The sequence below is a fragment of the Halichoerus grypus genome, chromosome 9, assembly GCF_964656455.1.
Source record: "Halichoerus grypus chromosome 9, mHalGry1.hap1.1, whole genome shotgun sequence".
NCBI lineage: Eukaryota > Metazoa > Chordata > Mammalia > Carnivora > Phocidae > Halichoerus > Halichoerus grypus.
Genome location: NC_135720.1, coordinates 90,563,186 through 90,589,796, shown reverse-complemented (window position 1 = coordinate 90,589,796; position 26,611 = coordinate 90,563,186). Strand labels below are relative to the sequence as shown.

The window sequence follows — 26,611 nt, the reverse complement described above, 5'->3', positions numbered from 1 at the left end:
TTCCTAGGAGTTTCAGGAGCTAGTAAAGAAGGGTACAAAGAAGGGATATAATGTGAAAGCTTCTGCTAACTTGTCATCATGACATATTTTTGAAAACTTATTTAACTTATTTAGAAAGATCACAATGATGCTGGCAAAATTTGCTCCACAAAGCAGAGCTTCCACCTTGTTACTCCGTCTTGCGTGAGCTCCACTCCCAAGAGTGTTCCCCTAGCCACATTCCCGGCAGGTTAGCCCATGGGAAGGGTAATGGCAGAAGGATGGGGAAAGGGCAGGAAACAGAGTGTCTGTCCTCTATATGTCTAGATTAGTGAGATTGTATTAGTAAGCATTTTTGTCTCCCTGGCAGTCACAACATATGTGCATAATTGAAATTCTTTTTTTTTTTTTTTAGTCATTTACACTTTGCTTTGTAATTCTTAAGGCTTTTTTTTTATTGTGTGAATGTATCTGTTGCCTGAAATAACTGAATATTTCTATCTAGGTCAACATACACAGAGGAAATGATGACTGACTGACAAGACCTGGGAAATTTGCATATTACAGCTGCACCACAACTTTATTGTTTGTTTCTACTATCAGAATCCTCTCGGCGGTCCCACTTCATCTGTCAAATATTCCATGGGGACAAAGAAGAGCGAAAGCCTATGTAGTCCTTTTGTTGTTAATTATAAAAATCCAATCTTTTCTTCCTGGGAGATCAGCTACTTAAAAAAAAAACCACATCTCCAAAAGAATAGTTAAGGGTTCTAGTCTAAATAAAATATTCTAAGAATTTATTTCTCTCAGCATCTGTTTCTTCATTTTCCAACTCATATTTTTTCATGGCAACAAAATAGCGAATAAAAGTTTCCCCCAGGGCCTGTCTCAGACACTGATCTTCCTCCAGGGCCACAAGAGCGTCTTCCAGTTTCAAAGGGATCTCGGAAGATTTGGCCTGATAGAAGTCTGTGCTGACATCCGGACCGGCCAGGACACCATCACTGCTTTGAAGTCCATCCAAGCCTGCAGCAACGGTCGCCGCCAGCACCAGGTATGGATTTGCAGTCGCTGAGCCCAGTTTATTTTCTATCCGGGTGCCTTTCTCACCATGACACTTGATATTAAAAGCACAGCTGTTATCATTGTATCCCCACGTTGTAGGCACACTATCCTTGAGGTCTTTACTCTCCTTGGAATAACGCTTTCGGCAGCTAACAGCGGGAGCCATCAGGCAGCTGAGGGCAGCAGAGTGCTTCAAGAGCCCTGCCAACCATTTTTTCCCAGTGATCGTGAGCTCCTCAACTCCGGAATTGATGCAGAACATATTTTTCTTCCCCCCGACATCCCAGAGACTGTGAGACAAAATTCCTGAATTGCAGAATCCAGTCTCGATGAAAAAGCTAGCGATGTAATTATATTTCCTCGCAACTTCTTTGACACCTGTTCTGAGGGTGAATGCATTATCAGCCGCATTGATGCCAAATTCGGGCAAAAAACAGATTTCCATCTGACCGGGCCTGGTAGAGGAGGAAAAACTCTCGACATTGGCTCCGGTGTGATACAAGCCATCAACGAGTTCCTGGATGAAAGGCTGGTCATGATTATTTAGCAATGTTGAAGCAGGAAAAGAGATGGTCTTTGAATTGATAATTTCGGGCACAGCAAAAATGCAAAAATCATAGATGAAGGCAGAGAGCAGGGAAAAGCCAGAGTCCTGCAGCTGGTTCAGCTGGCTCTTGGCGATGTACCGTGGGGAAGTCAAAAGAGGCTCCCCAGTCACAGTGAATGTGTCGCATATCACTCTGGCAGTTCTTTCAGCCCACGGCAAGACCCGGAAGGTTGAGAGCTCGGGCATCAGGACGATGTCACTATTAAAACATGTTGCCCTTATGTGATCCACTTCCTCGTCCTTAGGATTCGGTATCAGTTCAAGATAACCTCGGGGCATGCAAACGCCATGGATCACTTTTTCCTAAAGAAATTGAAGGACAGAGCAATCAGGTTTTGACACTTGAAAGCAAACGAAAGGGTGGGGTGGAGGGGGGCACACATTGCTAATGAGGGAAAAAGAAGTCTTTAACATATGTTGATTAACACTAGCTTAATATCAATAAATTTTAAATATTTTATTTTTTAAGATATATTTATTTATTTGAGAGAGAGAGAGAGGCAGAGAGACTCTGGAGGGCAGGGCAGAGGGAGAGGGAGAGAGAGAATCCTCGAGCAGACTCCCTGCTGAGCATGGAGCCCTCACACAGGCTTGATCCCACAGCCCTGAGATCATGACCTGAGCCAAAATCAAGAGTTGGTGGCTTACTGGACTGAGCCACCCAGGGGCCCCCAAATTTAAAATATTTTAAAATAAACCCCTGAGTTACTGTTACAAACAACTCTTAATATGTTTAGCCTTCAAGGCTTTATATGCTTTGGGGTCTGAAAATAGCAGTCATAAATAAAAGGTACAATGATAAAGAAAATGTCTTTATAGCAAATGACAAAAGTAAAGCCTTGTGAAATTACTTGAAATGATCATAACCTAGTCCTTTTTAAAGTACTTTTTATTTTATGGCATAGTTGCTAGTATCTCAGATAAGGTTTTATTTTAGCTTATTCTATTGTAATCCCTATAGTTAACTGAGAATTCTCAGCCCTTCCCAGAGACCTGACGGTGGTCAGGCCTAGGACACACAGGACAGTCATCCTAACGAGGAGCCTGGTCTGCTGACAGCTGCAATCCTCTCTGCATCCACTTCTACAACCCACTCAGAATGAATACATCATAGCCTCCCAGTCCCAGAAACTTTGCCTGTGAGTGTGGACCTATCTCTCCAAAGCTATAGTTCCAAAACGTGATATCGCCTTCAGGTCAGCCACCCACTGGGTGTCACCAAATCTGACTTCTAGGCCTAACTCTTTCATTCGCCACTTGTGCAAAGTTTGGCAAATCACTGGACTAAGTGCATCGGCTTCCCGGTTTGTGAAACAAAAGTGTTAGACTAGAAGGTTGCTAAGGCACTTTCTAGTCATAGACCTCTTGGTGTCAGTGGACTTGGTCATTTATTTAACTTTTGCTATATGCCAGACAACGGGGACATGATGAGGTTATAAAGTTGAGCAGATACGTAAAACAGTTTCTAGAAATTGTGTCATAGCAATATAACAAGGCTTTGTGGGTTGAAGATTACATTAATAGTAGGGGAATTGCTAGCTATAAGGTTTGGTTCCCATGATGTCAGTGTGTATCATGAGGTTAATAAAACATACTAACATTCTGTAAGCCAAATTGTTTCTTCTATTACCTCCAATCCCAAAGAGCATAGCTCCCAAAGAGGGGCTGATGCTAACAGAGACCACACTGGTCACTCTTCTCCTTTGACTGCAAGCCATTGCCTCCCTCACTTGCCACCATCTATCCATATACTTTCAAATGCCATTTGACTTGGCTGATCCAAATCTGCTTTTGCCGGTAGTAAAGTTCGGAAAGTCAAGCACTCTTCAGTACCTGCTTAATTTTTTCAATTCCCTCAAGGACCTGTATACACACACACACACACACACACACACACACGCACAGAGGCATTGTGGAATTTTTGAGTACTTTAGTATGAAATCCTTTCATGTGAATTTTTACTATAAGAATGTTATTTCCCTACTTTTCAATTTTTTAGTTTGAAAATCTGTATGTTAGCTCTGTATATTCCTAAAATGAAGGGTAATGTATTTTATTCATGAGACTTCCAAGAGTTCCTGCAATTGAAATCTGTGTTTGTATTCACCTGGTTGTGAACAATAGGGAATAACTTGTTACCATTTCATTCCGCTAGGCCTTCACAAATTTAAAGAATAGGAAAAAGTCACACTTCATTCTTCAGACTATTTAATCTCTATTTTTCTGAGCACTCTTTTTTAACACTGTCATTTTCTTTCTTCTTTTTTGGACATTCTGAATTCAAATGACTCTTTATTAGTGGTGGGAAATACATAAATGTACATAAACATGCCTTGCTCATGACAACAAATTATCTTAAAGTGTGTTTATAAATATAAAGCACTAGGACAACTTCATACTCTAATATAGATCACCAGGGATTCAATAAAAACTCTTGCAAAATAGCTCAAATCTCTATGATAACGGAAATTTGGACCACAGTAAAGGCCACCAAAGAATTAGTTATAAATTCTATTGCAATATATCATGTTTTGATTAGATCAAAGAGAGAAAGAATCCACATTATCTGCATATAATTTAAATGTAAAAAACTAGTCTTTTACTAGAACAGAGACAGTGTAAGTTAGTTGTAAGGTTTAATCAGCTAATGTTTGTAAAGCATTTAGCACAGTGCCAGGCATATGATAAGTTTTCTTTAAAAAGTAGATACCATCATCATCAGAGTTTCCCCATCTGGCCTTTTCCAATTACATAACAGTCTTTTCCTCTATTCTTAGTAGGTGGCTTATTTTTAAAAAATCAATATTGTTTCTTTAGTAAGGAAGAATGCTTAGCTCAAATAAAGAATAAAAAGAAATATAAAAGCTGAACTGGGTGAGCCTAGCTGGCTCAGTCGGTGGATCATGCAACTCTTGATCTTGGGGTTGTGGATTTGAGCCGCACGTTGGCTGTAGAGATTACTTAAAAATAAAATCTTAAAAAAAAGAAAAAAAAGCTGAGCTGGAGGCTGTAGGTGCAGTAAAAAAGGGAAAAGAAGGAGGAGGAGCGGGGAAGGAGGAGATTGGAACTGGAAGTGAAGAATCACAGCTGGACATCCCAGATCTGCCTCTAATTGCCTGTATAATTTTAAGAAAGCTTTCCTTAACTTTTCCGGGCCTCATTTCACTCATCTATAAATGAATCATATGGATTATATTACCTCCTATATCCCCCTTCATGGTCTAACTATAATTTTTAAATTGACATTTTATTTTCCACAAATAGCAAAAGGTTTAAAAATTACTTTAGAAAGATTGAAATTACTTTTCACTAAGTTATAGGCAAATTTAAATCATGGACTCCATTCTTTGTTTAATGAGTTCCCCACACAGAATTGTATTTATATCAGACACATGTTGTTTATATTGTTTTGCACAGCTGAACTTATTTTTTATGTCCATTTGCAATAAATTTTCCAAAATGAATTAATTTTAAATTACAAATACTCATGATGTAAATATTCACTATTACTTATACCTTCACAAGTTCCAAAATGAATTTAAAGTGTTTTGTTAAAAAATAAATAGATACTATGTGATCATTAAATGAGAATAAAACAATGACTAGGTAATGAAATGAGAAAGTGAATTTGTATTAGCAAACTAAGGCTAAAAATAAATACAGCAATTGAGAGGAAGTATGATAAGTTATATTAAAATTCTTATAATAGACAAACTTTTTCCCTGTGTAAACTCCAGAAGAAAAAAATTGATTCTAATATATTGGACATTGAATGAGATAATGGAAAGTATTTTCAATAGTATTAAAAAAAAAAAACCAATGCAGACATTTTCTTTTTATGTCAATTATATCAATCCCCAGCAAGTGTAGGGAGCATATTAAATTATATTTTCATAAAAGAATTTCTTTAAGGAACTAAAATAATATTCTAAATATGTAGCTTTTGAGATGCCATTAGTGGAATAAATGATGAGGGTTTGACAAAAACTGAATAGCAAACAGTTTTATATTGAGGTCTCCGGCAAGTGCCTGAAGTGCCAGTTGTGTTTTCTTACTAATTGAAAGAAATTCAGATAAATTAGATTCTCTGCCTGTTCACAGTAAATTTCACATTTTCTTATCAAAATTAACCAACATGTATTCTTGCCTGGATGAAGAGAAAACAATGTCTGCAGGCAGGTCTAAAGGATTTCTTAAGAAACAAATTTGGGGGGGGTTGTGTCTTTTTTTTTTTTCATTATTATTAAGTATAGTTGACATACAATGTTATATCAGTTTCAGGTGTACAACATAGTGATTCGACAATTGTACACATTATGCTGTGCTCACCAAGATAAGTGTAGTCACCATCTATCACCATACAATGTTATTACAATATTATTGACTATATTCCCTTTGCTGTACTCTTCGTCCCCATGACTTAATTATAACTGGAAGTTTTGTACCTCTTAATTGCCTTCACCTATTTCACCCATCCCCTACCCCTTACCCTCTGGAAACTATCAGTTTGTTCTCTGCATTCATGAGTTTGTTTCAGTTTGTTTGTTCATTTGTTTTGTTAGATTACACATGTAAGTGAAATCATATAGTATTTGTCTTTCTCTGTCTGACTTATTTCACTTAACCTAGTACCCTCTAGCTCCATCCATGTTGTCACAAATGGCAAGATCTCATCCTTTTTATGGCTGAGAAATATTCCATTGTATATGTATACCACATCTTCTTTAGCTATTCATTTATCAATGGACACTTGGGCTGCTTCCATATCTTAGCTATTTTAAATAATGCTGCCATAAACATAGGGGTGCGTATATCTTTCCAAATTGATGTTTTCATTTCTGAAGGGTAAATACCCAGTAATAGAATTACTGGATGGTATGGTATTTCTACTTTTAATTTTTTGAGGAACCTCCATACTGTGATTTTCCACAGTGCTTACACCAATTTACATTCCCATCAACAGTACACAAGGGTTCCCTTTTCTCCACATCCTTGCCGACACTTGTTATTTCTTGTCTTTTTGATACCAGCCATTCTGACTGGTGTGAGGTGAGATCTCATTGTCATTTTGATTTGCATTTCCCTGATGATGAGTGAAGTTGAGCATTTTTAAGAAACAAATTTGAACCTGTTGGAATTCTTTTAAAAAGTATTTTTGAAGATGCCCAGTTCTTCCCAACATAAAGCAAATGAGAAAATTACAATTGGATACTAAAGTGATAAAAGTAAGATATACCTTAAAAATAAACTTAGAGGTTGCTTAACTTTGGTACTTTCATATATAATACTAACAGATGTCCCTTCCTTCTAAGAAATGTTTCAATGACACAACAAATCCTTCATTAAAACAAATACATGACATAAACTGAAAAAAATCTCAGAAAGTCTCAAAACATATCCAAAAATACAATATTTCTTGATATCACTATTTTCAAGAACTTAATGATATTTATTAAGTCATCCAACAACAATAGAGTATTTTCTTATCAGAATTAGAACCTGAAATGGGTATGTTTTTTATCTAGCAAATTCTTTCTATTTAATCTTTTTTTTTTTTCATTTTATATTTGCTCTTGGGTCTTCTGTTGCAATTTTCTCATGTCAAACAAAATATAATCTCCATAACTGCAGTAAGAGAGAAAAGATAATTCTATGGAGGGAAATTATTCAAGGCCGAAAGTCTAAAATTACCTGTCTTAATTAGTTTTGTATTTCTGTTGGGTAAAGGAATTGCTATTTGGGCCCTGAAAGTATATGTTCAGCTCCTTACAGAGCAATAACGTGTTTGGGGAGGGACAAGGGAAAAAACAAAATAAATTATTGGTTTTCAGCTTTAATTACTGTATAGATTACAAGAAAATAAGAAAGAGTAGTAAGGACCATTTGCTTGCTCGTGGTCATGAAATTACATTCAATCATAACTCTACCTGTAAAACTCACTTGGAAAAACTGTGCAGGGATACTCTTAGATCTGGACACACCATGGAGGTCTGTTGCTTCAAATCGCACAAACTGAAGGTGATTTTTGGACATCTCTTGTTTAATGTGCTTCATTCTAGAGGAGATATAAGGTGTGGTCGGAATTTGAGTGCCGTCCCTGGTGTTATCTGTAGAATAGAAGATGGCCCTAAGTCATTAGATCATGATGAACTGAAAAACAAACGGAGGCTACAGAGTAATGACTTAGGCATCATGATTGTTAACAAAATCATCATATACTCATGTCATTGACCTACAGTTGGAGATCTTACCTTTCTTACTCTGCTTTTACCATATTCCCAAGAACGTGGTCTCTAAACAGCCTAAGAGATTGTTTAGCACTTGGGGCTAAGGGTAAGTTAACATTATTTGAATAAGCATAGAGCAATATCATATGTAAGTACTTAACGGAAAATGCCTTTGCTTGTGGAAGGTAGGATACGTTTGCATGACTTGATAGCTTAGGCACCATACAAGTCTGTATCCAGAGGACTATCATCAAAAAGCCTGAGCTTCTTGAACTAACTGGTAATACCTAAATTAAAAGTTCCCGTATGATTAAAGGCAAAATTGTTTGGTTTTTGTTTATCTTCTGCGGATTTGCATTTTTTGTTTTTTGTTTTGTTTGCCAAAAGGGCTTTATAATGGCATCTGAATCTAAGACATCTACATGTCTCTGTCAAATTTAAACCTTAATATGGGTATAAATGAGCAAATAAAATTGTTTTTCAAGGATGAGAGTGTAAGAGATGAAAAGTCTAGACTGATTACTCAATTTTTAAAACCAAAAACCTAAATATGTATATTTAAGATAGACTGCAAATTCTACAACTTCAGAGCTAGAAGAGAGTTTGGCAATAAATCACCTAATCCAACCGACTTGCTGGCTTGAGTCCTAGAGAGGTACAACGAGGTAGTCCAAATCACTCTCACTTCATTGCCAAAACTGAAGCTACAAACCAGACCTCTTAACTCCCAGTGGGTGACTCATTACCATAAAATGAATGAATATATCCAAAGCATATAAAAAGGTCAGGCACGTAGTACGTATCACAAATGTCAGCTACCGTCCAAACTTTCAGAAGAGATTGCAGACCACAGAGATTCAACACAAACACTGACACCGTCTGCCTCCCTCAGAATCCTGCCTGTGCCCTAGACGCTTTCTTACTTCTCTGAGCCTGGGCTTTCTCATTGATACAATATTATCCACTTCATAGGTTTGTTGTGATGATTAAGCAAGTTATTTAACAGTTCCTAGCAGACATTAAGCACCATATAAGTGCTTCTTAAACACATAAAGTGAACACAATTACTCTACCCCTGGTAATAGTACCATGATCATGTCTGAATCTGAATACCCATCAATCTGTCACGTCACCGATGTTGAGCACCTATAATTTTAAAGTGATACCTGAATATCCTTTTTTGAGATATAATTGGCTTTAAAAATAAGCATAAAGATTGACAGTTTAAAAACACAGATTAAGTAGTTTTTAAGTACATGAAGCATGAGGAAAACAAATTACTGGTTCCACCTATACAAACATATTAGAGATAATGTCCTGTCACTGATACATTTGGCTACTCTGAGACTCCTGAGGCTTTATAACTACCTTCCATTTAACACAAACAATTAAGCTGTAGCAATTAAAATGTTTCATGCTAAATTAGCAGTTGCTGTCTTCCCAACCTATCCTGAAGAATTGGGTGTTCTGCCCAAGTTGAACAATTCTCCTTACAGAAAATAAAATAAATAGCATTTTAAAATATGGAAAATTTCAGACAAGCAGTATTCTAAAAATAATATGGAATCACATACAAGCTATAAATATTTTAAAAACATAAAAAACATAAAAAAAATCAGTAGGCATCTCCTACTAAAGGAGCAAGGTCATGGGCTCACCAGTAATATGATCACAGACAATCTTATTAGTTCTTTGCCTTATCTGTATCTTCTAATGTTTCTACAATAAATATGCATTCTTTTAAAATAAAAAAAAAAATGCATCCACTCAAGATAGGTTGTTTAGTGACCATGTACTATTTATATTGGACATATCTCTAGGAAGAAGCCAGAAAAAGCCCTGCCCCCATAGAGCTTTTATTATTGAATGGAAGAACTATAGACAATACATATGCCATCGAATGCAAAGGCAGAATACTTTGCCACGGTTAAAAGTGCTGAAAATAAATAAACATAATCACCTGGAGTATTAATTCTATGAGACTTGATCACAACGTAGACAGGTCTAACCCCTGATTCACTTGAAGGTCGCCAAGTTGCACTATGGCTGGACAGTAAGTATTAGTTTGCTAGAGCTGCCATAACAAATACCACAGACCAGGTGGCTTACACAGAAATTTATCTTCTTACAGTGCCAGAGGGTAGAAGTCTAAGGTCAAAGTGTCAACAGTGTTGGTCTCTTCTGAGAGCCTCTCTCGTTGGCTTGTAACATGATCTTCCCTCTGTTTGTGTGTTCTAATCTTCTCTTCATACAACAACACGAGTCATGTTGGACTAGGGCCTACCCTATAGACCCCATTTAACATTAATTACTTCTTTTAAAACCCTATCTCCACATACAGCCACCATGTGAGGGATGAGGGGATAGGACTCCAGCCACCTGTGAATTTGGGGGAGATGCAATTCAGCCCATAGTAATATATCATCCCATTTCCATTTTCTTCAGAGTCCTCATCCCCACCCACCGTATTGTAGAATCACGTGCTTACTTTCTTCCTTCCCCACTCGCATATCAGTTCCAGGAGAAAAGGGGCTCAGCTTTACTTGTAGCTATATCCCCAGTACCTGCAGCCATAGAACCATATCACAGATGCTCAATGACTATTCCCTTAATAACGGGGTGTGTGAGTAAATTAATTAATTAATACACCCTGGGTGATTTGACCTTGTCTAATTAACAAGTGGAAATTGGCATCACATATTTCAGTAAGTATCTTAAGCATCATTTTATTCATTTGAAAGTTTAATTCTTTCATCAAATATGAGAACTCTATCCCATCTAATTTAATTTTCAAAGAATCAACTACTCTTACTGAATCATTGTCTGAATTTCTTTTCTTCAAATAAATCATACTTGTTAGTTACAATTAAACCTTTTGGTCAGACCTTCCCAGATGCACATGATGAATAGCAGGCAGATAATTGCTAGTTTGGGGACTCATTTGTTTTTCTTACAGTATGGTTCCTGGGAGGTGTTCTCCTTTCCCATCCCCTCAGAGGACTAATAAATTAAATCAATCTGCTTTTACAGAGGAAGTTTTCCTGCTGTGAGTATTTAGGGGAAAAAAATAAGAAAACACTAAAAAAAATGAAAAATTAAAATAAAACCTCAAAGCTCTATAGCAACTAGAAGGCCTTGGAGAAATGTTGTCTGTGTGTGACAAGCCATGGTCACTTATAAAAGGCAGCTTGAATAGACATTGAGCTTTCAGAAATACCAACTCAAAAAGGGAAAAGTACATTCAAGAGTATATAAAACAAGGGCCACAAACTCCAGAAGAGCCAATGTGGCCAGCAGATGTCTTCTTACTAGTTGTCCCAGTGTTTGGAAACTTTTAAAATAGTCAACACCTACATATCTGAAAATTTTGTACAAAAATCTTGAGTTCAAGCTTCTCTTGAAGACACTAAATTTGGTAACACTGGGTGGTTATTTCTCCATAGCAACCACTGGCTAGAGCTCTGAGGTGGCCTGAAACAGGGCATATATCCTCTAATCCAGGATTGGCAAATGTTTTCTATAAAGGGCCAGAGAGTAAATATTTGCAGCTTTGTAAGCCATACGGTGTCTGCTGCAACTTCTCAACTTGCCATTGTAACACAAACGCAGTCATAGACAACACGTAAACTTTATTTACCAAAAACGGCCAGCAGGCTGAATTTGGCCTGTGGGCCACAGTTTGTCAAACTCTGTGCTAGTTTCTCTCTCTTTCTTTTTTTTAAGATCTTATTTATTTATTTGAGAGAGAGAGAATGAGAGAGAGCAAGCACATGAGAGGGGTTAGGGTCAGAGGGAGAAGCAGACTCCCCACTGAGCAGGGAGCCCAATGCGGGACTCGATCCAGGGACTCCAGGATCATGACCTGAGCCGAAGGCAGTCGCTTAACCAACTGAGCCATCCAGGCGCCCCTCTGTGCTAGTTTCTCACAAGCCAGCCTCACTGACCGTTTCCTTACACCAGCCCATCTCAGTCATTTGTATTATTTACTTGGCCCCTGTGGCATTTGGACTGATAGTGCCTGACGCTAGGCTGTCGGTGCTCATCTTCATTTCACGGAGAAATTCACGAAGCCAACGCACAGAGAAATGCAGAGATGAGAGATGCCATGATAGGTAGAACTGCCCACAAAGAAGTTCACATCCTAAATCCTGAAACCTGCAGAATATGTTAAACTGCAGGCCCAAAAGGACTTTGCAAATGCAAGTAAAGCTATAAACCTTAAAATAAGGATATTGTCTTGGTTTATCCAGAGTTCTTAAAAGCAGTGAACTTCCTCCAGCTGTAAGCAGAAAAGAGGTGTGGAAGAAGGAGAATTTCGAGAGGTTCCAAACATAAGTATTTGAGGGATTGTCTTGGTCCTGAGACACCGGACCAGAGAGAGGCTTCCAGGAGCTATGGGCCACCCCAGTGGACAGTCAGCAAGGAAACAGATACCTCAATCCTATGACCCCAAGGAATTGGATTCTCCCAACAATCTGAACGCACTCCCTAGAATCTCTGGATAAGAATCCAGATGGCCGAGACCTTGACTTCAACCTTGCAAAATCTGAATCAGAGAAACCGGAGGAGACAGCCCAGACTTCTGGCATATAGAACTAAAAGATAACGAACTGTGTTCTTTTAAGTTACTAAGTTTGTAGTAATTCATTATGCTGGCAATAGAAAATGAATATGTATGGAATCCTGACAGCATTCACTTCCAGGCTCTAGTTCTTCCTTAGGCCCTGTGTGTCATAAAGAATTTAACCTTGTCAAAGGAGACCTCTTTACCCTTGGCTCCTGGAGGATAATCTGGAATGTCCTGCATGACAAGAGTGTCTTTGTGGCTTCTGGGGCTTCTGGGCCACATTAGAAAATCTAATAATGTCACTTATCCTGGGAGCTTTGAGTCATGTGGTATCAGCTTGACTCCCAGAGAAGTTGGAGACTGAGGTCAGCCACATGAAGCCCCACTATGGAGCCCCCCAAAAAATTCTGGACACCAAGTCTCAGGTGAGCTTCCCATGGTTGTCAAAATTCCATGCATATTTTCACATATCATTGCCAAAAGAGTGGTGCTGTCCATGACTCCGCTGGGAGAAGACAAATGGAAGCTCCATGCTTAGAACTCTCCCCACTGGGTCTCTTCCCTTGGCTGCTTTTCATCTGTATTCTTTCACAGTAATAAACCATAACCTTGAATATAATAGCTCTCAGTGAGTTCTGTGAATCCTTATAGCAAATTATCAAAACTAGGGTTAGTCTTGGGGAATTCCCTAACTTGCAATTGGTGTCAGTAGTGAGGGTAGCCTGGTGGACAGTGGCCTTCTAACTTCACACCCTGCTCTATTTCTACCTTTCCAAACCTTGTTTGTTCAACCCTGTCTTCACAGATTCCCTTATGGAATAAATACCTCATTTTAACTAGTTTGCACTTAACTTGGATCCCAAAGATTTTTAACCAATACTCTGATAGGCCAAAATAGTTATATCACTATTGATAAGCCAGAAACTTAGAATAAGAAAATTCACTTTTAGAAAAGACCAGAAAGATCATATATTGCAACCCCTCCATTTTCTAGATGGGCAGCCTAGTGGTTAAAGAAAACTATAAAGTCTTTTATAAATGATAGGTGTATAAATTCTTCTGACTCCCAGACTAACATTCCTCAGTCAATGCCACATTATCTTTAATTCAAATACAAATTTGGAATTGGTGGCTAGAATCATATGTCAGTTTGTTTCGGAGTCCTTACCAGTATGGTTGGAGTTTGTGTTAAATTCACGACAAGGAGCACTGGCTGATGTTTGGAGGGGTGATGGTTTTATCACTGTTGTCTGATTCTCGGAGTCCTTGTCATCTTGTTGCAGATGAGAGTCTGCCGAGCCAGGTCCCACAACTGGTTTGCTCACATCCCCCACCTTGTGGCACACCATTTGGTTTCTGATCCTTTCTTTAATAAATAAAGAAAAAAATGTTAAAACACACTGCCTTTGTTTTCAACTGTCTTTTAACATGATATGGAGAGGAATCTTTGAGAAAATAATTTATTCCCAGGCAATGACATACCAAATGAAGGGCAATGAGAATGGCCTGCCCTGGTTGTGGGCCATAAAGGGGTAAGTTGTCCGTAGAAAACTTAAACTCTGATTGCTTTTTACTGTTACCATGCACTGGCCATTCCTACTGCCCCTGCCTTGGAACACCACTGTTCCTGGACTGAGTCTCTTGTTTGATTAACTCCTGGTTCCAGCACTGTTTCAGATCTATTGAGTCTAGTTGGAATTCCAGCAAGTGATATGAAAACTTGTTCCACATCTTTACTGTTGTCTCCCAAATCCTTAGTAATGATCTTTACACTTGGTCTCAGAGAAGAAATAGGATTCCCTTCTTACATATATGTTCCTTCTGTTGTGTTCTTTCTTTTTTCCCTCACTACCATCCTAGTTCTGCTCCTTTTCAATTCTGAATATTTTGAATGGTTAATTTTATATATTTACGTTAAACCTTTACATTTGCTATCTTTTGTGTTGGCTATGTAGAAATAAATTTTAGTTCTTTGTTTTTGCTCCTCCCTTAGATGAAAAGAAAAATTTTATGAAAGGAGAACCAAATAGAGATTGTCACTGACATCATATTCCTGAGGGATCAAAGTAGCGAAGATACCTTTTGAGTTGGATATATCCGTTTCTCCTACTTCAGTTGGGAAAACATGCTGTTTTGTGACTTTCTTTCTTGTTCTTCTTAATTTACTCATCCTGCTGGCTTCAGTCTCATTACCTTCATCTCTCGTATCCTGTAATAATTCATAGACAAAAAGCCAAATAACAGATCTTGCATGCAACTAAATTTGGATGTCAAGAAAGTATGACAATTGGAGAGCTAAGTTTTCAAGGGAATATAAGAGACTTTGATAATGAGGTAAATTTTGTCACTTCCACATGCTCTTGAATAATTCAAAATTAAGAAGCCCAATATTCTGCTTACAGTCAGGATATTCTGTGCTCCTTTTGTATGTGGTATGGGAGTGTCATTAAATAAGTTAAGATCTTGTCCAACTAGTGAAGATTTCTATCTTTATTTTTTACTCTGGGATATTTTATATTATTCATTCCTAAAAGTATTTTACCAAACCCAATTTGGCTTCAACGTCCTCTTTTTATGATTCCCATCTTTTTTAGAATCTCTAACCTTCTGACCAAAAGTACAAGTAGCTGAAGAATTCGATTTTATTCTTTTTTCTCACCCTCATCCTTATTGCATCAATATTTACTTTACTTCAAAAAAGCAGTTACATTCACAAAATACTATTTTTTTGTATGTGTAAAACAAGTGTTATACTCAAACAGTTTTATAGCTTGGGAAAATCTAAAAAATATTTTCAAACAAAATAACCTAACTTGTACAATCTAGTTCTAATCCTTGACAGAACTCCTTGATAGACCTGCCGAGGACTATTCCCAGCAAGGAGGTGGGCAGTGAAGCAGGGGCCAAGGGGGGAAGAGCTCAGACATCTCTGTACCAGGAGTGGGTGGCATCACCCCTGCCATCCCAGGACACAAAGCTAACACTGAAGAAAAAGAAAAAGAAAAAAAGCTGACATCGATATTTTTAGGTTTTTTACAAACCCTCCTTATAGTTTGAAGGGAGAAGAAAGGGGCAGGGGCAGGGTGAAAAACCATAGTCTAACATTTTGAGCTATTGTCTTTTTGAAGAGCAGATTCTGAAAGGCTCCATATCTTGGAGCAATTCTAAATATGTGTCCAGAGCGGTTGCTGGGAACAGCTGTACCCATTTGTCAATACCAATTCAGCCTCCAAAAGCTAAAAGAAGAAAAAATAATTTAACTTGTATTTATATGTAATTATGACACATTGTTATTATTGTTACTATGTTTAAAAAGATATATTTTGTAAGATAAAATCTTTTTTTTCATTTTAAAATTTCACATCTTAGAAAATTTTGTTCCCTTTTACTCCAGATAATTTTGTATTTGGATGATGTGATACTTATTGTGAGATATAGTGGTTTATTTTTTTCTAGCAGTTTATTATTTTATTTAAATATTTTTCCAATACACTTCCGATAGAATTCTGACAGTGATATACTACCCTTATTGTACATATTCACCATTTCTAAAATTACATTGCCAGAAATACACATTATGTAATTACATTTTTGATAAGTGTTTTTATAAATACATGACCCTAGCTTTATTAAGAAGTCTTGTTTAGGGGTACCTGGCTGGCGCAGTCAGTTAAGATTCTGAGTCTTGGTTTCGGCTTGGGTCTCATGGGTCCTGAGACCGAGCTCAGCATTGGGCTCAGCGGGGAGTCTGCTTGAAGATTCTCTCCCTCCGCCCCTCCCCCTGCTTGCACGCACTCGTGCACTCTCTGTCTCTCTCAGATAAATAAATAAATCTTTAAAAAAAAAAGGATATGTTAAAAAAAAAAAGAAGAAGATAGCAGGAGGGGAAGAATGAAGGGGGGGAATCGGAGGGGGAGACTAACCATGAGAGACGATGGACTCTGAAAAACAAACTGAGGGTTCTAGAGGGGAGGGGGGTGGGGGGATAGGTTAGCCTGGTGATGGGTATTAAAGAGGGCACGTTTTGCATGGAGCACTGGGTATTATACGCAAACAATGAATCATGGATCACTACATCAAAAACTAATGATGTAATGTATGGTGATTAACATAATATAATAATAAAAAAACAAAAAAAAAGGAGAAGTCTTGTTTAGAAATGAAATACTTGGTCAGGTATATAAATACAAAAGGAAATTGAACAGACTAACATTTGTGTTCGTTTTACCCATTGGGGATCCTCTCACATACAGATTAAAGGAATCAAATGAGATAGACTTTAAGATTTCTTTCAGCTTTAAACTCTAACCTGCAATTGAATAACAATGTGCTAAAAGTGAGCACTTTGTCAGGCACATTTCTCAGCGTAAACCTCAAGGTAATAGAATCTCCATTTTACAAATGAAAAAAGTGAGACCCAGAATAACTTGCCCAAGACCACAATAGTGAATGAGAGATGCAGGTTACAAACAGGTCTTCCAATTTCCAAAATGCCATTCTACTTTTTAAATGCCAGAGATTTGAGTTTAGAGAAAGTTCATTTTAATAACATTCACCTGCTTTCATATAGACCAGACCAAAAGGGAAAGTTTAAGAAAAAACCAAGACAATTCACCTAGTTACTAACCTGAGATTTTCATCAGTAAAGGTCCAAGAACTAAGTCATAATAGATGCTCCAAAGAATTTTTTTTCAAATGAAGAATACATTTAGCTCAGTCCTTTGAATTTTTTTTTTATATACAAGGATGATCAAAGTATAGACACAGCTCTAACAGCTGAACTTAATTTATTGGATCCCTGGCTTACCCTGCCCCCGGTAGAATGTTTTTATTCTCCTAAATCTTTCAATTGTATTTGGTTACAATATGATAATGTTTCAGTAAAAAAGCCGACTAGCCAAGATTCATGAAGTTTGGGTTCTAATTTTGACTTTTCCACTAAGTAGCAAGTTCTTCTGAAGACTTGTTATTTTCATCTGTAAACTCTGCTATAAATATAAATATACCCAGCAAGTATATTATATATATATATGTAATATATATATAATATATAATATATATAAAATATATATAAAAAATATATATTTTACAAGTATTTTCATAACCAGACAATATTTTATATTTCATTTAATACAACAACATCAAGGGAACATTTATTATTACCTACATTTTGCCAAAGCAGATATAGATCCACAGGGGTTAAGTGATTTGTTCAAGGTCATATGACTGCCAAGGAAGAATGGGAATTATTTGAGGAGCTTCCCACATCATTATAGCCAGACAGTTGAACTGGAGTAAATTTCACTTCTGTTATATAATATTATCTGTATGACTCGTAAAAACGTGTTGACTCAACTTCCTCAATTATATATTCTTTTTCATTTGCATATTTTTTTATAACTCTTCTCTGTATAAGGCTTAAAACCATCTTAAGTCACTACCAGCTTAAACTTCATCCATCCAGACAGTGAGGACTATGGGCAGTCTCCTATGGTAAGGCAAAGTCAAAGAAATAAACCAAATAAAACATGGTATCTTTCATAAACAGTCTTATAATTTAGTACAGGCAATCAAATGTTGTTATAGAAGTTTAAGGCTTCCGTGTTGTAAAGAAAGGGACATAGTTTAGGGTCACCCTAGTTCAGAGATAGCAAACTCAAATACCAGACAGATAACAAAGAGACGCAGAGGGCTGGAGAGTAACCACCAGAGCTGAGACCTCTTTCCGGGAAGAAGCCCCCACTTGGCTCCAGCCTATCACTGCCATGACAAAACATGGACCCAGTGTTGCCAGTTTTCCAAATTTCCAATGAATGCCAGAAGTCTGGATTTTTGTGTGAAATTTAATGATTTTTTTAATGTTGGCAATTAATTTAAGGTGTAAGGTAGGGAATAAAGAAGAAAAGAAAGTTTCTCAACTTCCACACAGCCAGGTCTCAAAAAGACTTGAATGCAGTTCAGAATATGCAGCCTTTCGGGGCGCCTGGGTGGCTCAGTCATTAAGTGTCTGCCTTGGGCTCAGGTTATGATCCCGAGGTCCTGGGATCGAGCCCCAAGTCATCGGGCTCCCTGCTCTGCAGGAAGCCTGCTTCTCCCTCTCCCAACTCCCCCTGCTTGTGTTCCCTCTCTCGCTGTGTCTCTGTCAAATAAATAAATAAAAAATCTTTAAAAAAAAAAAAAAGAATATGCAGCCTTTCTACAGGCCCCAGCACGAGAACAGCAGCCGTGGCCACGAATCTTTTCCCTAGCACTGGTATCTAATGTGGTACTGAGAGATGATGCTCAAAACATTTAACTCTTATGGTAGCTGATAAAAATCAAAAAATGCTTTTGTTGTATCTACTATATGTCACCTCTCTTCTAAATACTTTGCACGTATGAATTCATTTAGTCTCAAAAACAACCCCTTGAGATAAATATATTATCTCTTCATCTGAGATATGAGGACAACTGAGTCAAAAAAGACTAATTAGCTCAAAAATCACATTTCTCATCATTGGTGGAGCTAAGATTTGAACCCAGGCAATTGGCTCCAGAGTTCAAGTACTTAATGCATCTTGAATGAATACCATCAGAATACCCCTGTGTCATTGTTGGGGTGCTGGGAAGCCAGGGCAGGGTTCTAGAGAACCCCTACAGGGCCAGATGTTAACTCTTTAGTTGATGGATCATGGAAAGGTCCAAATGCCCAAGAGGATTAGTAGGATAACTATGGAAGTTAAGAGGGTTGGGGCGGCTGGGTGGCTCAGTCGTTGAGCGTCTGCCTTCGGCTCAGGTCATGATCCCAGGGTCCTGGGATCGAGCCCCGCATCGGGCTCCCTGCTCAGCAGGAGGCCTGCTTCTCCCTCTCCCACTCCCCCTGCTTGTGCTCCCTCTCTCACTGTGTCTCTCTCTGTCAAATAAATAAATAAATAAAAATCTTTAAAAAAAAAAAAAAAGAGGGTTGAGAGGAGCCTTAAGGGACTCTTGTCAGCACCTGCTTACCAACTAGTTTAGAAACTTCTCACCATTTATCACGCATTCAATAGTATATTTCCAATTTACAAATCTCCTGGTTGCACCATTACGTTGGACAAGCAGTGCCCGATGTATAGTAAGTACTAAACAGATGTTAATCCTGATTATTATTACCTACGCACCATGCGTTACTGGGGATCTCTGTTGGGAAGATACCTCATTCTAGGTTACCACGTGGGCCCCTCCCTGACTCAAGGGAGATGGCTCTTACTAAGTCAGGCACTAATCCCTTATCTGAACAGCTCTAGATTCTGAACACTAAACTAGGAGAACCTCTCAGAGAGGTTAGGGTATATCAAGCAGTCTGAGGGTTCTCAGAGAGGGTACTGTGACCGATATACTCATGCTCACACTCTGTGGTACTGCTATTATTAAACAGGCAGAGTATTTTATAAACTGTCTTTGGACAGCCAGGGAAACTAGACCAAGCTTAAAAAGAAGAAGGGACACTTAAGCTGAAGATAGAGGTGAAGTAAACCAGGTTGGAAGAACCACAAGCATAAGTACAGATATGCAATTTCATTTTGATCGCATGGCATAAATATGCAAATCTAATTCATGCTTAATTCAGACAATCCCAAATTCTACTACAACAGGCTGATCCTGACTTGATTTGACATTTCCAACAGAGAAGCTTTTCCTGCTTCAGAAATGTTTCTGCTATCATTCCATTAGATGACTCATTTGCTCATACATGGGACTGGCCTTAAAGAATGTTTCATATCACAAGAATTTTCATTATTCATGTTTTGCTCATCACACTGTTTCTTTTGAAAGTTGTTTTATGGTTTAATATAAGTTTGTCATTTTGCATTTCAACTCAGTGGCTGGATCAAATTAACTAAAAGAGGTTTCACCTAAAGGGATCCTGCCAACCATTAAATTTAGACCCTAATTTGACCTAATAAGTTTCCCTTCAATGCATTAACTGGTGTTATTTAGATTCTAAATATCACTGATTTTATTCATTTGATTTTAATTTTCACTAACAGCTACCTTTTTACTATCGATACTTTAAAAAACCTTTGTTTTGACCTCTGTATACTGGCTGTAGTCTGAGGTATAATCATTAATGCATTTCCCAAACACTCTGATTTCACTAATGATGGGGTGCATGACAAAGAAAGCAAGCCAAAAAAATCTCATCAAGTTTTAACCTCTGTTAGAAATAATGGTAAAAAAGATCAATGATTACCAAATGTAAAAGAATATGAATATGCCTTCAGTTTCCTTAATGTGTGCTCTTCAAAGAAAAAGGGAGGAAAATGTATTCAAAATATTTACAGAAGAGATACGTCAAAGAACACATCACAAACTTACGTCGACTAATCTAAAAATATCCATACCTGTTAACTACTAGTTCTACTTCTGGCAATTTGTTCTAAGACTATAATACAAAATATATAAAGTTGTATGCATGTCCAGTGCCACCTTTGTTATAACAAAAACTTGAAAGCAGCACACATTGAAGTGGGAAGAGTTAAATACGTTGTGGTAATTCTGTTCAATGAATTCACCATTTAAAAATGAGTGCTTCCTTTTCCTATCTGTGTCACCTGGATTACCAGAATGGTTACATGAAACTGTCTTCCCTCCGTTCTCTACTTCTCCCCATCCTCCAGACTACTGCCCATGGTGCTTCTTTAAATCACAATTTTGGTCTTATAATTTCTCTGCTTGGGATACTTCCACAATTTTGCATCACCTTCAGGAAAAATTCAAATTAGTATTCTCTGAGACCCTGCAAAGGCCGGTCTCACCAATCCCTGCAGACTCCACAGCTGGCCACTTTTATGCACAAACGTTATCTCCATCCATGCAAAACTAGTTTTATCATTCCTCTGACCCACACTGTCTTCTTCTTTCCTAGGCTCTTACCGATTATCTAGTTTGTCCCAGGGAAACAGTTATCTGCTGTTCTGGTCACAGCTCAAAATTAACCCCCTGGACAATTTGCTGTAGCCACTTCATTCAAAGATGGCTAATTTTCTCAAATTCCCAGTGAAAGTAGATCCCTTACTAAATTTTAAATCTGTTTAAAATAACTCATAATTATTGTCTTCTTCATCACAACTGGTAAATGTTTAGCCTCCTCTTAGAGATCTTACTTAGTGCTTTGTAAAATAATTCTCCGTATCATTAACTCTTCATGTGTATACTTTTTTCTCCATACCAAAAGGCAATGATTAGTTTAACCTAAGTATTGTGGCTCCTTAGGTGCCAAGACTATATTTAGGTGTCCTTCTAGAATTCAGGATCATTGCAGCTATAAAACAAGGAACTACTTAGAGCCCCAGTATCCACTTGGGCAATCTGGGGTAGAGATGATGCTGATCTGACTACAGTAACCGCTGTGGGGGAGAAAATGAGCATACTACAGATATATTTGGGAGGTAGATTTGGCAGTTCGGTGATGGACTTGATATAGGAGGTGCAAGAGACAGAGGGTCAAAGGTGCCAGGCAGGTTTCTGACTAGGGAACCCAGAATGAGGACAAGACCTGAGAGTGGAGTTGCTGGGTTCTGTTCTGAATACATGGAATCTATGATAACTGTATCATCTGAAGGCATCCAGCAAGCATTGGCCATATGGGTCAGAATCCAAAAGATAAAATGGAAGGAAAAAAGCACAGCCCTGAAAGTGGTGGGAATCATTAAGAGAAAGAGCAGAGACTGAGAAAATAAGAGGACTGAGATAGAACTGAGAAACAACAGTATTGACTAAGTAGACATAGGAATGGAATCCCAAAAAAAGCAGTCAGAGTAAAAATGACCAGAAGGTGAAAGAAAAAGTTGGACACAGTGGTTTCATTGATAACGAGAAATAAAAGCTGTATTAAAAGAAGGGAGCACCAATAGGCCTACTACTGAAACTATAAACAAGGTTGCTATTAAGACCAGACCATTGTATTTGCGACCCAGGTCCCTCCAGGCATCGGTAAAGCAGGTTCGGTGGGAGGATGTCAGCAGCAGCCAGATTGCTGTGAGTTGAGGAGGAATGAGAGGTGCTTCGTCCAGGGTCTACATACAATAAGCATGCCAGAAATGTTCTCTACCATCAAAGGGAGACAGTCAGGAGATACAATTCAAAAGTAAGAAGAAGAAGGAGACAAACGCAATGACCACTGGGAAAGTGCATAGGGGTCTGACTAAGAAAAGTTTATGTTGCTTTTAGGAAGAACAGACTTACACATATTTAAATGCTTTGTGAAAGGAGTTAACAGAGGTGTTGAAGAGAGAAGAAAAAGGATAAAGCAAGGTCCCTGAAAGGGTAGAAAAGATGGAAACTAGAGTTGAAATGAAGGGATTAACTTTAATATATCCTCCTCCATAAGAGGAAGAGAAGAAGCTAGAATGTTAGAAGGAGGAGAGAAGAGAAAAAGTAAGGAGGAAAGGAAAATTCGGGGGAGGAAAGGACAGAGGAATTTCAGATGACAGAACTGAGCCTCAGGACAATTAAGTTGACCCAGTAGGTGGCAGAATCTGAAAATGAAACTAATTTTAAATCCTTGATCTTTCTTATCTCTTCTGGATAAGAAAGGTAGCCAGTTACGGAGCTTCCAATTTTCTCTGCTAGGTGGGAGATGCTCAGACAGTATACATCTGGAAGACTAAAGCTTTAAGGAGAATGGAAATGGTTTGCCGTCGTCCTAGCAGAGAAGGTGAAAAAAACCAACTCAAGGAACAAAAGTGTTCAGTGCCCCACAGAAACTGGAGATTTTTAAGTTATAGTGGCATCAAATCTGCACAGGTAAACTATTTTTCAAGCAGCAAAGCTCTTTCAGAGAAGTGAAAAACACAGGATTGAGGTTTGGTGAGGATACAAACTTAGGAAGACAACAACAAAAATAAGTTGAGGATATTTGCAAGAAAGACTAAAATAATGAGATATGGAATCCAAGACAGATGGAATAGGAAACGAACTCAGGAAAGACTGACAAGGGGAACCTAGTTAAGGGATTGGAGACCCCTAGAAGGTAGCATATTAGATGTATCATTGAGCTGAACATATTGACTAGAATAAAATAGGAATTGAGTAAATATTTTCTAATAAATGAATGACAACCAAAGCCTACCGTGTTGAAATATAAGGCCAGAAGGAAATTTTGACTCAGATCTCTCCTTCATGAATGATTCAAAATGAAATATCATTGAATGTCCAATAGGATCTGATGATAACTCAGTAGGTTGATGTAATTAAAACACTTTTCCTAGATAAAATATTACATGGACTCCTTCAGTTTTCTGAAGAAGAGGTAAGAGAAAAAGAAGCACTGCTGGTGACAAGTTGCTCCACAATGACTCTGTCCCTTTACCCCACTAATTCCACCTTTCTTTCAAGATTTTTTCACTGTATTTATCCTCAAAGCCACACCTTATCTTCAAGGTTATAATTACTCCCTTTAAGACATAAACAAAATCTTATTTCCTATGCTTCCTCATAGCATAACTAAAACATGTGATATTTCAAATGAATTTTCTAAACATTAAGGAACAATATAAACTAAAATTAAAAAAAAACAAAACTACAAAATATTTGCTTTCTATTGTCTTAGTAATTAAATATGTTTTCTTCTATTCTGACCTGTTCCCTGTCTTACTCAAGACCAGTCCAAAGTATTCTCCTTTTTAGTTCTCTAGTTCACCAGCCAGATAAATAAGAATCACTTGGAAGCTTATTTGAAAACTTAGAACACTTCCTTATGGCCTAGTAAGTGATTCACTCCTTCAACCAAGCTGTTTCTGCAAAGTCACCTTAGTCTTACACTAAATTAGAGTCCCTGAGATCATTAAGGACACGGACCCAAATGACCACCATTTCCCAACTTAAAGAAAATAAGACACTCTTAGGGAGACATTAACCACAGATCTACTTATCCCTAATACTAGACCTTCATCTGCATATTTATAAAGAATTTTAATCCTTAAACTGTATTGCATTTTAGGAGATTCCATCTGAATACATGGAATTTCCAGAGATTTTTGTTATAATTTACTCTTTATTACAAATGTAATACTCTTCATTGCAAAAATTCAAAGGTCAGAAGCTCATAAAGTAAAATCGAAAACTTAAAAAACAATAAGAGTCCTCTGTTTCCCTCTAACCTTTAGATTTTTGACAAGCAAATATTTTCAGAAAGAGTTGTTTCTACTACTCCAAGTAACTCTTATAATGGTTCTTTTTCTAATATAAGTTCTTTAATAATTGTTCCTAGTAATGATTTAACGTGTCAATATTGATTGGGACTAGACATATTTTGAAATATACCAAAAAGAGAAATTGAAGAGAATAGATATAGTACATTCATACCCCTTGTTGACAGGTGACCTACTGGGGCCACCCTCTGTATGAAATTCATTCATTTACTCAACAAGTACTTAGTGAATATCTAAAAGAGGCCAGGCATATAGGTCTGGATGCTCTGTGAGAGATAAAGATGAGCTACTTGCTGTTCCATTGAACATAAATATAGTACATGATAAAAAGTGGTATAGGTATATCATATGAATGAGGAAAGTACTATGGAACCATCTTCCTGAGGAAACAGCTAAGTCTCTGAAAGTTGCAGTAACTCCTCTGACTTCACACCTAGCAAGTAGCAGAATCCAAATGTGTAGTTGCAAACTCTTCTTTCATTTTTTTCATCCTATTTACAAAATTTACAGGCAATAAAACATTGAAAACTAAAAATGTTGCTTAAAAACTAAATATTGAGCAGTTTTATATAAAAGGCAGCAGGAAATTCAAGTGTTTGTTTTTTTTTAACTTCACAATTCAACATAGAGTTCAGTAGCATCCCTATCTTTTGAGGTAAAACTAAGCACAGAAGGTAAACACAGATAAATTTCTTGGAAGTTACAGAGAAGCAGAGTTTTACTTAATATCATGGCTAAAAATGGGATGGGCTATTTGTATATAGGTCAAGCTTCTCATCCTCGAGCACATTTGTGGAAGGGGTAGAAGGGTTAGATAGTCAAATGTCAGGAATGACCTAGAGAGTTTCCATTTCTTCCACCACATATGCTCACCACTTTTGCAATAAAATAACCTAGATCCAAGTTAGTAGGTTAGATGGAACCTTGTTCCACCTATTTATCCACCTCTACCCAAGAATTATAGAGGAGCCATCATTATAAAGAGCTTCTATGTGAAAGAAATGTCACAATGTAAATAATGCAAAGAGCTCTGGATCTCACTTCCATTCCCAACAAGATGGCAAAATATGCAACAGCAGCAACAAGCCTGAAACAAATCTCGCCTCTGGGGATAAGGCAATGCAAAATCTGCAACAGAACATTGTATATGAGAAAAGTGTGCATAGCCAATAGTTTCAGAGAGGGAAAAAATGATTTATAAACGTCTAACACCATGTTATTTTCACAATATGAAGCTAAATAACAAACGAAGCTAAAATAATAAAGGATTAAGAATTTGGCCAATTACCTGAACTTGGTGCTAGCACCGGCTTTCTTTTTTACTAAAAAAGAAATCTCCATATTTTCCCAAGAAATGAAGATTTTTGTCTCAAAAATATCAGTGTAAATAGGATCCAAGTAATTTTTTAAGGCTTTGTGATGGGCAGAAATGCAACAAATATGTTTCAAAGGTGAGAGAAGATTTATATAAAAATTTAAATATACATATAGTATGTAAAATATAATTATGGCAATGATTTCTATAATACAGTGTGAAATAAGATCCAAGAACATTATAAAACTGTCAGTGAAGATATCAGCTAATAGGCTGCTGCAGATAAAAATATTGGGGCTCATCAAAAAGAGTATTTTAAATGTGACAGCAGAAGGTGTTCCATCTTTAAAAAAAATATGATGTGCTTATGGCTAGAATACTAAATATAGTTCTAGTCACTGTCCGTAGGAAAACATTAATGGGCTAGAAGTGAATCAATATGTGTTTATTTATATAAATGTATACCACATAGAATTGTTATTATTATCATACGGAAAGGCAAATAAAATTCTACTGTGTGAAAGAAGAAGTGCAAAACTCTACAAGGCTATAAAAATGAAAACTTAGGGGAGAGATTACTGGTCATCTACAACATAATAAAGTATATATGATGAATAACTCCTGTTATTCACTATGTTCTGAGCCCTATTCTAAGCACTGAACACGTATTAATTCATT

At 37.4% G+C, this 26,611-nt stretch overlaps 1 protein-coding gene across 1 annotated transcript in view; it reads right to left on the bottom strand.

Annotated features, from left to right (window-relative positions):
• Window positions 1–316: 316 nt before the first annotated feature.
• The window catches only part of LGSN (lengsin, lens protein with glutamine synthetase domain), a 29,195-nt gene continuing 2,900 nt past the window's right edge, over window positions 317–26,611 (bottom strand). Inside the window, exons 2-5 of the mRNA XM_036102748.2 lie at window positions 14,525–14,654; window positions 13,614–13,811; window positions 7,592–7,758; window positions 317–1,954 (exon numbers count right to left, since the gene is read on the bottom strand). Coding sequence (XP_035958641.2) covers window positions 755–1,954; window positions 7,592–7,758; window positions 13,614–13,811; window positions 14,525–14,654 — 1,695 coding nt within the window. The 3' untranslated portion in view covers window positions 317–754. The remainder of the gene's footprint in view (window positions 1,955–7,591; window positions 7,759–13,613; window positions 13,812–14,524; window positions 14,655–26,611) is intronic.